This window comes from Diaphorina citri, unplaced genomic scaffold, assembly GCF_000475195.1.
Source record: "Diaphorina citri unplaced genomic scaffold, Diaci psyllid genome assembly version 1.1 scaffold3199, whole genome shotgun sequence".
Lineage (NCBI taxonomy): Eukaryota > Metazoa > Arthropoda > Insecta > Hemiptera > Psyllidae > Diaphorina > Diaphorina citri.
The window spans coordinates 1,714-13,342 of record NW_007380610.1 but is presented as its reverse complement, the minus strand read 5'-3'; the positions used below and the strand labels follow the sequence as shown (position 1 = coordinate 13,342).

The 11,629-nt window shown below is 39.1% G+C and overlaps 1 protein-coding gene across 1 annotated transcript; it reads left to right on the top strand.

Annotated features, from left to right (window-relative positions):
- Positions 1-8,251: 8,251 nt before the first annotated feature.
- On the top strand, positions 8,252-10,527 carry LOC103520079 (ovotransferrin-like; the record flags this gene model as incomplete). The annotated part of the gene is made up of 4 exons (XM_026831337.1): positions 8,252-8,449; positions 8,991-9,254; positions 9,900-10,112; positions 10,439-10,527. Coding segments are annotated over exons 1-4 (711 nt in total), but the record flags the coding sequence as incomplete, so codon positions are not given.
- Between the last annotated feature and the right edge of the window lie 1,102 nt (positions 10,528-11,629).

Below are 11,629 nucleotides of genomic sequence, written 5' to 3'. Positions count from 1 at the left end.
CTCTTCCTCCCTCCTGTGACGCAATCATGTGTCTGAGAGAGAAGGTGACATTGGTCAGGTCACGTGTCGTATATTCTACTCAAATTTTCGTCTATGTTACGGACAGGATTCGTATCCGAACAGCATTTTCCCTCAAGGTTAGGTTTGCCTTACACCTCAGCCCCTTTGGGCTTTTTGAGTACAATCATGTGCTAAATAAAATATCCATGTACAAGTTACAAAAGACAGGAGTAAATGGAAAAAAAAAAACCCACGGGGCACGTAGAAGTTGGAAAGCCAGCTTTGAGGAGGTGGGGTAGGTATAGACGTCAAACAATAGATGATAATGTAATATTTTTGACTTTACGTACATGGCTTAAATTTTTCCATCACATGCTTTTTCGTCTTCTTCTTCTGCAACAAAATACCATGTTGCCATGTTTCGTCCGTTAATGGGTGACGCGACATCTAGTCGCTTTATCGTCGCTTTATCATCGCTTTTAAATATTGACGTTCGTATGCCAATGACTAGACATACATATTGGATTTCATACTTTGACGGTAACATACACGAGGAACTTTCAGGATAATCGCCATCAGAAAATATTAAAATAATATGAAATTCCACATCAAAAAGCTCCGAGCTTGATCAATCAGCTTTACCCCCGTCTCCCCTACAACTTACGTTATGAATTGATTGATTTGATCCACCACCGCTCCTTTTACATTGCCGCCGGATATCTAATTATCCTGATCACGTCCTTTTGTTTCAAATGGAGGAATATACAATCCTCCTACCTTCTGAGCGCGGGGAGCTTGGGGCATCGCACATTGCTTGCGCTGTTTTCATTTAATTCGTACATTCTTGGAAGCTTAACTCATCCTTCAGGGCTGCTTTCCTCTACACCTAAGCCTCTGAGTGGGCTTTTTGTGTATGGAAAATGGAGTTAAGCTGGAATTACTTGATCCTTAGCTATTTCATTTACTTGATCCTTAGCTATTTTAATTTTCTCGTTCTGTCTCCCCCCTCCCCTTCACCTATTTTATATTTTTTTTTTTTCTCACTCTTCATCTCTCGTTTTCTTTCGAGTTCCAAATTGCCTTTTCGGTAGTACCTACCTACGCTGTTATGACTGTGTGTAGGTACTTCCTCAATTAAAAATCCTGGTATTTTTTCGTCGAATTTTTCAATTACTGTTCCTTGAATTTCATCCCCGCTCTTGGCTTATCCACCGAGCTCTCTCCCTCTTTTCCTCCCCTCCTCAATTTCCCTTCCTACCCCTCTTCACCCGTCCTCCTCAATTTCCTTTCGGAATCTCGTTAAAGGCGTATTATAGACCCTGTAGAGCACTCCCCCTCTATCCCCTTTGGCCATACACACCTATAGCATTTTCATTTGTTTCTCTTTTTTCCCTCGCACATTTTTGCTTAATTAGTAGATTCGTATTGGAGGGGAGAAATGGAGAAAGGAAGGAAGAGGGATGAGGAGAAAGAGGAGGGAGAGTTCAAAATGAAAGTTGTTACCATTGGGTGAAAAGAGAAAAGATTTATTAATTATTCTAAAATCTTGTGGTGAACAAGGGATTCGTGCTTTTCTTATTATTTTTTATATTTTACCTGTTCTCGAGGTAAGAATTTGTTCGTAGCTAATAATTTCTGTAAAGTCTTACATACCCGAGAAAAACGAGTATTTCTGCTATTCCTCCAGGTCCTTCCCAATATTTTCTCATAGTTGGACCATGACCAGTTGTACCATACTGCTAATGAAAGGCTGGACTATCCTCGTTGTGTGTCTACCAGAAGAGGACTACTTTACCAAACTACCTAGATTCGTATAAGCTCAACCCATCTTCTGAAAGTTCCTTCCCAATATTTTCTCATAGTTGGACCATGACCAGTTGTACCATACTGCTAATGAAAGGCTGGACTATCCTCGTTGTGTGTCTACCAAAAGAGGACTACTTTACCAAACTACCTAGATTCGTATAAGCTCAACCCATCTTCTGACAGTTGCTCCTACAACTCAGCCTCGGAGTGGGCTTTTTGTGTATGAATTTATGAAAACTACCCAGAGCCAGAAAGCGTATATTAAATGAGTAGGTACCATGGATTCTACCTTAAGGGCGCTTGCGCTCCGGTGGAGGATGGCTTGAGGAGTCTATTGTCGCTAGTTTAAAGGGGCTTTTCAGCCCTTCTGACAGTTGCTCCTACAACTCAGCCTCGGAGTGGGCTTTTTGTGTATGAATTTATGAAAACTACCCAGAGCCAGAAAGCGTATATTAAATGAGTAGGTACCATGGATTCTACCTTAAGGGCGCTTGCGCTCCGGTGGAGGATGGCTTGAGGAGTCTATTGTTGCTAGTTTAAAGGGGCTTTTCAGCCCTATGTCAAAAATACCTGGGAATAATTAAGTATAGAGAGCTAGATTGGTAAATTTCCTCCTGTGACCCAAACACCGTCCCTGGTAACTTAAGTCTCCACTTATTAGCACTTAGTATGCTTGACAAGACGTCGCTCAACTCAAACATTTCGTGTGCAAAGAGTTGCCTCAAGCTCTCTCTCTCTCTCTCTCTCTCTCCTTCTTCTTCTTCTTCTTCTTCTTCTTCTTCTATTAGCACTTAGTATGCTTGACAAGACGTCGCTCAAACATTTCGTGTGCAAAGAGTTGCCTCAAGCTCCCTCCCTCTTTCTCTCTCTCCCTCTCTCTCTCTTCTTCTTCTTTCTCTTTTTCTTGCTATTTTCCCCTTCGGACCACAAGTTTCTCCTTCTTTAATTCCCCCTTTTATCTTTCTTTCTCTCTGTTTCCCTCTTCCTTCTTTCGGTTTCCCTCTTCCTTCTTTCGGTTTCTCTCTTCTCTTTGCTGAAGTTTCTCTCTTCTCTCTCTCTCCCCCCTCTCTCTCTCTCTCTCTCTCTCTCTCTCTCTCTCTCTCTCTAAATCCGGCACGCTCTACAATCTACTCTTTATTAAGTAAAAACATTTTCCTCGGAGAGAGAAAAAAGAAAGAAAGAGATAACGTTATGTGAATAACTAAGTAGAGAGAAAGAGGGAGAGCTTATTTTTGAGTTTGCTCAAAATCCAGGGTGGTCTCTTCTATTCCTAGATTGTTTTCAGGCATACATACTTGTCAGCCAGCTATTTTTGGCCCAACCCTGTATAATCTCTATCACACTGACTCACATATTGGCTTTTCTTTTCAATTGCTTAAAACGTGAACAACGTTACTATGGGTCCTTTCCTTTCTCTCTCTTCTCTCATTCTTGTAACACGAAAATCTCAGAGAGAAAGAGAGATAGCAACAGAATCAGTAATTTCGGAAAGAGAATGCTTACATTTTTGGACTGCTTTTCATAGAATTTTCGAGAAAGCTCAGTCTTAAGTGCTCACTTGCTATTGTCCATAGTATGTCCTCGCAGCACGTTCTGTGTCATAGCATTCCTCTGAAAATCTGAAACATAAAATACTATGTACCTACTATTAATCTCACAGGTGAAATAACTATCTGGGAAATTTTCTTATTAGGTACCTACATATGTACATAGTAGGTATGTAGAATTTTAAATACAAATAAATACATAAAGATACTTCCTTACCAAACCTTTTCTAAAAGTTTTTCCACCATTACAAGATACCCTATTTAGGTAATTTAGGTATATTAATTACTTATTTCAGCTTTCTAGGTGTTGTGGTTCTCGAGATAGAGCGATCAGTGTGTGAATATGAAATGTGAATGGATCTTGTTTTTATAATGTAAGATTAACAACAGGAGTGAATAATACACTCACTCTGAATGGCTGAGCCTTTTCTTTGAGCTTTTAACCCTTTTCTTTTGACTTTATGTAGAATTTTAAATACAAATAAATACATGGAGATACTTCCTTATACCAAACCTTTTCTAAAAGATTTTCCACCATTACAAGATACCATATTTATATTAATTATTAACAACAGGAGTGAATAATAATACACTCACTCTAAATGGCTGAGCCTTTTCTTTGAGCTTTTAACAGTTTTAACCCTTTTCTTTTGACTTTGAGCAATGTGCCAAAAATAATAAAATAATACCTGCAGCTCAATATGCTGACGAAATTAAAAAAAGCTCTCTCAAGAATTTTCATACTTCATGAAACAAAAATTTAATTCCATCTTGAAACTTTATACTTAAAGGTACAAAATTATGATAAAATCATCAGATAGAAAAAAAAATACATGGGCCCTGCCCGTTGATTCGTTAAAAGGACAAAATAATGTGATTAGGTACAAAAAAGTTTCAAGTTGTTAGATATAGGTGAGGGGTATGTTATGTTAAGTGTACATAATATATATGTACCCAGAGGGTGTTCTAGATAGGGAAAATCTTTTGTGAAGAAACCTTTTGATTGATGTACCCACAAACAGTTCTTGTTTACATTTCCCAAAGGGAGTTTGTGAAGACAGTTGTAGGTAACGCTTTCAATTGTTGCTTTTTATGTACTTTGGTATTTCAATGTTCGTCCTTGAGAGAATTTGATTGATGTACCCACAAACAGTTCTTGTTTACATTTCCCAAAGGGAGTTTGTGAAGACAGTTGTAGGTAACGCTTTCAATTGTTGGTTTTTATGTACTTTGGTATTTCAATGTTCGTCCTTGAGAGAAAGGATTTATCTGAATTATGTTGATGATGGTATGTTTGTTGGATTCTGTTAGATTGAGTGAGTTACTGACATTTATATTGAGAAAGACCGTATTAAGTATAATACTAGTAGTACATGTCACCTACAACTTATATATCCTACAGCGTAGAAAGGTTTGGCAAAGGAGAAAGGTTTGGCCTCAGAACGACCAGAAATATTTACCTGTGGGCTCTTTCCGATGCAAAGCTCCTTTGCATTAGCATATTATAAGACATGCATACAAGCCACCCATGCCCCCCCCAAAAAAAAAAAAAAAAAAAAAAAAAAAAAAAAAAAAAAAAAAAAAACGGGCAAGTGACACGGTTTTTTTAGGAGTAGGTAATTTATTTCAAGTTTTTATTTATTTATAATAAAAATCACTTGGGTAAGAGCAAGAACTTTGGGAGTACCTTTGTGGAAACGTGTAGTACCTACAACAGAGCATTCCTTTACCTCCGAAATAAGGGATTCGGGGATTCCATAAGTAAGGAATAGCTTGAAGAAATGAAAATGTCCGTAGGTGTTCTCTTTCCAGGAATGTTTTCACCTTGGGAATCATTTTACTACTTAGATTAGTCAGTTGATCACTGAGGTGAATTGATGGGTCGTAGACTTGATGTGACCAAAGAATCCTTGACCAAATGCGCCAACCCTAACAAGGCGAAGAAAAAAAATAGCCCCGGAGAAAACCCTTAATCTTTGCTTTCCCAATGTTTAACGCTATAAAAACAGAATATCCCGATTTTGAAAATTTGGACCGATTGCAATACTTTCATTACTAGTATAGCTCCGCTATACTGTAGTAATAGAAAGTAAAAAATAGAAAGTAATAGCCCCGGAGAAAACCCTTAATCTTTGCTTTCCCAATGTTTAACGCTATAAAAACAGAATCTGCCCGGGGCAGTACCATTTGTCAAGTTTATATTCCACCCCAAGACTGTGAAGATCTTTTATTTCTTCATTTTTTGATTGATCGATAGACCGGAAGCAATTATTGTGTCGGGGTCATCTTTCCGAGCGAAAATAAGAACCGAAAAAGCTCATTACGAATTTCTATCATTTCCGGAACTGCTGGGGTGAACAGGAGGGTCAAGATTAGGTAACGCTTTCAATTGTTGCTTTTTATGTACTTTGGTATTTCAATGTTCGTCCTTGAGAGAAAAAGGATTTATCTGAATTATGTTAATGATGGTATGTTTGTTGGATTCTGTTAGATTGGAGTGAGTTACTGGCATTTAGATTGAGAAAGACAGCATTGAGTAAATACTAGTACTATACATGTCACCTACACCTTATAAATCCTACAGAGTTGAAAGGTTTGGCAAAGGAGCTTTAGTCTCAGAACGACCAGAAATATTTACCTGTGGGCTCTTTCCGATGCAAAGCTCCTTTGAATTTACATACCCATGCAAGTTCATTACTTAAGAATGCAGGAAATATAGCATATCTAGTAGCAGTAGCATAGGTAGCATATAAACATATAATATATTAGCCTGACAATATTATGATCTAATCTCGCAATATTAAGAACAGCAGGGGTTAGGGGAGGGAAGGGCGGTGGTGGATCAAATCAATCAATTCATAACGTAAGATGTAGGGGAGACGGGGGTAAAGCTGATTGATCAAGCTCGGAGCTTTTTGATGTGGAATTTCATATTTAATATTTTCTGACGGCGATTATCCTGAAAGTTCCTCGTGTATGTTACCGTCAAAGTATGAAATCCAATATGTATGTCTAGTCATTGGCTTACGAAAGTCAATATTTAAAAGCGATGATAAAGCGACTAGATGTCGCGTCACCCATTAACGGACGAAACATGGCAACATGGTATTTTGTTGCAGCAGAAGAAGAAAAGGAGAAAAAAGATCACGACGAAAAAGCATGTGATGGAAAAATTTAAGCCATGTACGTAAGGTCAAAAATATTACATTATCATCTATTGTTTGACGTCTATACATACCCCACCTCCTCATAGCTGTCTTTCCAACTTCCACGTGCCCCGTGGGTTTTTTCTTTTCCATTTACTCCTGTCTTTTGTAACTTGTACAATGTACATGTATATTTTATTTAGCACATGTACTCAAAAAGCCCAAAGTGGCTGAGGTACTGAGGTGTAAGGCAACGAGAAAGGTTTGGCCTCAGAACGACCAGAAATATTTACCTGTGGGCTCTTTCCGATGCAAAGCTCCTTTGCATTAGCATATTATAAGATATGCATACAAGCCACCCATGTAAGTTCATTACATAATATGAACGTAGGAAATAGCATACGAGTATCTGGTAGCAAAAGCATAGGTAGCTTATATCCTGACAATATTATGATCTAATCTCGCAAAATTAAGAACAGCAGGGGTTAGGGGAGGGAAGGCCGGTGGTGGATCAAATCAATCAATTCACAACGTAAGTTGTAGGGGAGACGGGGGTAAAGCTGATTGATCAAGCTCGGAGCTTTTTGATGTGGAATTTCATATTTAATATTTTCTGACGGCGATTATCCTGAAAGTTCCTCGTGTATGTTACCGTCAAATTATGAAACCCAATATGTATGTCTAGTCATTGGCATACGAATGTCAATATTTAAAAGCGATGATAAAGCGACTAGATGTCGCGTCACCCATTATAATGGACGTAACATGGCAACATGGTATTTTGTTGTAGAAGAAGAAGAAGAAGACGAAAAAGCATGTGATGGAAAAATTTAAGCCATGTACGTAAGGTCAAAAATATTAAATTATCATCTATTGTTTGACGTCTATACATAGGTACCTATTACATTTCAACCACCTCCTCATAGCTGGCTTTCCAACTTCTACGTGCCCCGTGGGTTTCTTCTTTTCCATTTACTCCTGTCTTTTGTAACTTGTACATATATATTTTATTTAGCACATGTACTCAAAAAGCCCAAAGTGGCTGAGGTGTAAGGCAAACCTAACCTTGAGGGAAAATGCTGTTCGGATACGAATCCTGTCCGTAACATAGACGAAAATTTGAGTAGAATATATGACACGTGACCTGACCAATGTCACCTTCTCTCTCACACACATGATTGCGTCAGAGGAGGGAGGAAGAGGGAATGAAATAATTAAAAAATATCGAGAAAATCATTGACTTGGAATTTAGCCTCCGTTCACAAATGAAAATAGTGCTACTAAAAAAAGCCCAAGTTTTATAAACTGAAGTGTAGGTAAAAATATCGTTCAAATTTGATGGATGTCCTGTTTTAATTTTGCACACCAAAATTATACCCAATACATCACAATTCAGAATACCAACACCTGTTGAGGGCTTTTTTCTCTGGTTGACGGATAGATTAATTTTTAATTTACTTTTTTTGAATGAATGGACACATATTAAATTAGTTTCTTCTGGTGTCAGCTAAATAAAATATAGTTGTGCTCTATGTCCGGTGAAATGGATCACATCGGAAATTACCCAAATTAGGCCTCTGTACCTAGCGCTAATTCGTGTTTTTATGCTTCGTACACAATGTGTTAAGAGTTTGAAGCGTTGCCCAATAACATTTCACAGGAGAAAAAAATTAATAAGTCATTTTGATTCTTTTTTCTCATGAAATTTGAAATGCAAAGTGTAAAGTTTTCTTTCAGAAACAAATTTCCTGATTTCCTCCTCTCTCATTTCAGATGGAACCAAACACTACTACTCGGTAGCCGTAATGAAGAAAAATTCTCTTCCCGATCTCACACACATTTCTCATCTGAGAGGAAAGAAGGCATGTTTTGCTGGAGTGGGTACTCAGGCTGGATGGGTTATACCAGTGGATGTGCTGATTAGAAATGGAGGCATGGAGGTGATAGATTGTGAGTATTAAATAAAAAAAAAAAAGAAGAAAAGGAGGAGAAGAAGACTAACAATGGAGGTCTTCTCACCTTGTCTTTTAAAGAGGTTTGATAGAGAGACCTGTAACTGCTAAGTTCTGATTGTCCCAAAATAGAAAAGAGAAAGAATACAGGATAGAACAGAGCTAGCACTTCTGTGATGGAACCTTAAGTATCTGTTAATAATAATTCTCTCACCCTAATCTTTCTTTTTACACTGGTAATGCCGCCATTGGTTGCTACTCGATTAAAGTAGCTGAGGTGCACTCAGCCTCACGAGACCAAGTACACCCCGAACTTCAAGCACAGAGCTGAAAAAAATTCGACCCCGCCGGCAATCGAACCTGGGACCTCCGGCGTGCAAGCCTAGTGTGATACTTGCTCGGGCACAGAGATTGCTTGGCAGTCTAAAATTCTAAATACTTCATTCACTCACTTACTCACTTTCTACCTAAATTTCTTTCTAAATTCTAAACACTCACAAAATTCTAAATACTTGATTGTACTTATTGACTTTCCTCAGGTAACAATCATGTCAAATCCGTCATCAACTACTTCGGCCCCAGTTGTGCTGTCAACGCTCTGATCAACAAATACAACCCCATCGGTGACAATTCTGACCGCCTGTGTGAACTCTGCATCGGCCGAGTTCCCGGGGAGAAATGTACAACAGCAGATCCCTACGCTGGGTTTGAGGGCGCTTTCCGATGTTTGGTGGACAAGGGAGAAGTGGCCTTCCTGAAGCATACGACCGTTCAGGAGATGATTGAAGGAAGAATCGATGCTTGTAAGTACAGTTTCTTGGGGAAGGAATTAAAAATGAGCTTTTTTTACTTTCTATTACTACAGTATAGCGGAGGTTTGATAGAGGGAACTGTAAATGTCCTTATGTTGGGTTTGAGGGCGCTTTCCGATGTTTGGTGGACAAGGGGGAGGTGGCCTTCCTGAAGCATACGACCGTTCAGGAGATGATTGAAGGAAGAATCGATGCTTGTAAGTACAGTTTCCTTGGGGAAGGAATTCGAAATTGACTTTTTTCTAAGAGGTTTGATAGAGGGAACTGTAAATGTCCTCATGTTGGGTTTAAGGGGGCCTTCAGATGTTTGGTGGACAAGGGGGAGGTGGCCTTCCTGAAGCATACGACCGTTCAGGAGATGATTGAAGGAAGAATCGATGCTTGTAAGTAAAGTTTCCTTGGGGAAGGAATTCGAAACTGACTTTTTTCTAAGAGGTTACGTAGAGGGAACCGTAACTGCCAAGGTTTTATCGTCCCGAAATCAAACAGGAAAGAAAGAAATGAGCTTGATTGAAGAAATGACTTCCCATTCTCCATTGTTACAGTTCCCTCTATGAAACTTCAAATTCAATCTCTAATAAGCGTTAAGTAATTCTATTCTAGTTTAGCCCTATTCTATTCTATTTCTGTTTTCAGACGGTCTGACCAAGGAAAATTTCGAGCTCCTTTGTACGGACGGTACGCGACAGCCCGTAGATAACTACCAGAGTTGTAACTGGGGGCAGGTACCGTCCAATGCCGTCATGACCACTTCAGCAAAATCTACTCAGATCCGAAGGTACTATCAACAGTTTCTTATCAAGACTGTGCAGCTGTTCGGAGGCCCTGTACCACCGCAGAGAACTCAAGGTAAGAATGTTATTCTATTTATTTTTTAACTTCGACTTTTTTAGGGTTGTGCGTCTGTCTGCCTTGTAAGCGATAGGTCATGGCTTCGATTAGACAAACTTTATCCTTTTTGGTTCTCCTTATCAAGTTGACCCACAGAACTTATTTCTTCGGTCTGCCTCTTGCTCTGCGTCCTGTCACTTCTATTCTGCTCACTTTCTTTCCAATATAATCTTCATCCCTTCTCATCACATGACCATACCATTGTAGCCTTCGTTCTATTCCATTATTTTTTACTCCATTTAAATTCTGTGTTGTCCTAAATTCCAACTCTATTCTATTCACAGACGGTCTGACAAAGGAAAATTTCGAGCTGCTTTGTACGGACGGTACGCGACAGCCTGTAGATAACTATCAGAGTTGTAACTGGGGCCAGGTACCGTCCAATGCCGTCATGACCACTTCAGCAAAATCAACTCAGATCCGCAGACTTTTCTTTGTCTCTCTCTCTCTCTCTCTCTCCCTCCTCTCTCTCCCTCCTCTCTCTCTTTCTCTCTCTAAATCCGGCACGCTCTACAATCTACTCTTTATTAAGTAAAAACATTTTCCTCGGAGAGAGAGAAAAAAAAAGAAAGAGATAACGTTATGTGAATAACTAAGTAGAGAGAAAGAGGGAGAGCTTATTTTTGAGTTTGCTGAAAATCCAGGGTGGTCTCTTCTATTCCTAGATTCTTTTCAGGCAAACATACTTGTCAGCCAGCTATTTTTGGCCCAACCCTGTATAATCTCTATCACACTCACTCACACTATTGTTATTCAAGATGGCGACTACCGGGCTATGGCGCCAACAGAGTTCACACTATCCCATCAGTAGAGACATGAGACTGATGGTTTGGATCTCAGATCGGTCTGAACCATGGGGGTCTAGGTAGAAGTTTTGCTGCTGGGGCCTCATCAGTAGATACTATATACTGTAGATAGGTTAGGTATATTCTAACTTGTAGATAATGAGTTCTAAGAGGCTTCCTTACATACTTTCCCAGAGGAGGTTATATAGTCCCTTCTGAGAACCCAGCAAGTAGTTGTGACTATCTGAACAGTCTGAATCTGAACAGGTACCTATCTAACTCTGCTGTTAGTTCTGAGAAAACTAACTAATAGATATATCCGAGTATTGTATAACTAAAGTTGCTTTGTTACAGACTGTTCTAAGTGCAGCTTTCGGCTACCATGAAATCGTCAAGCCCTTATTTATGGACGGCACCATTTTGGTGATATCTTCAAGATAGAAGTTCGAACTGTATTATTTTGGGGGCTCGACTTGGAAATTTGTTCAGTTTTGAGTTGAGTTTTATATGTAGTTTATAACAGCCTGGTGAGGTCAACAAACTTACCTTCTTTCCCTTTTTGGTGACAAATTGCCAATAGAGGATGAAAAGCATCAATATTCTCATTCTACCCTCGGCCACACCGAACAGTGCGAAATTCAATTTGACCATCAGAATTGCAAGAAGAAAGCCAAATGCTTTCTTAATACC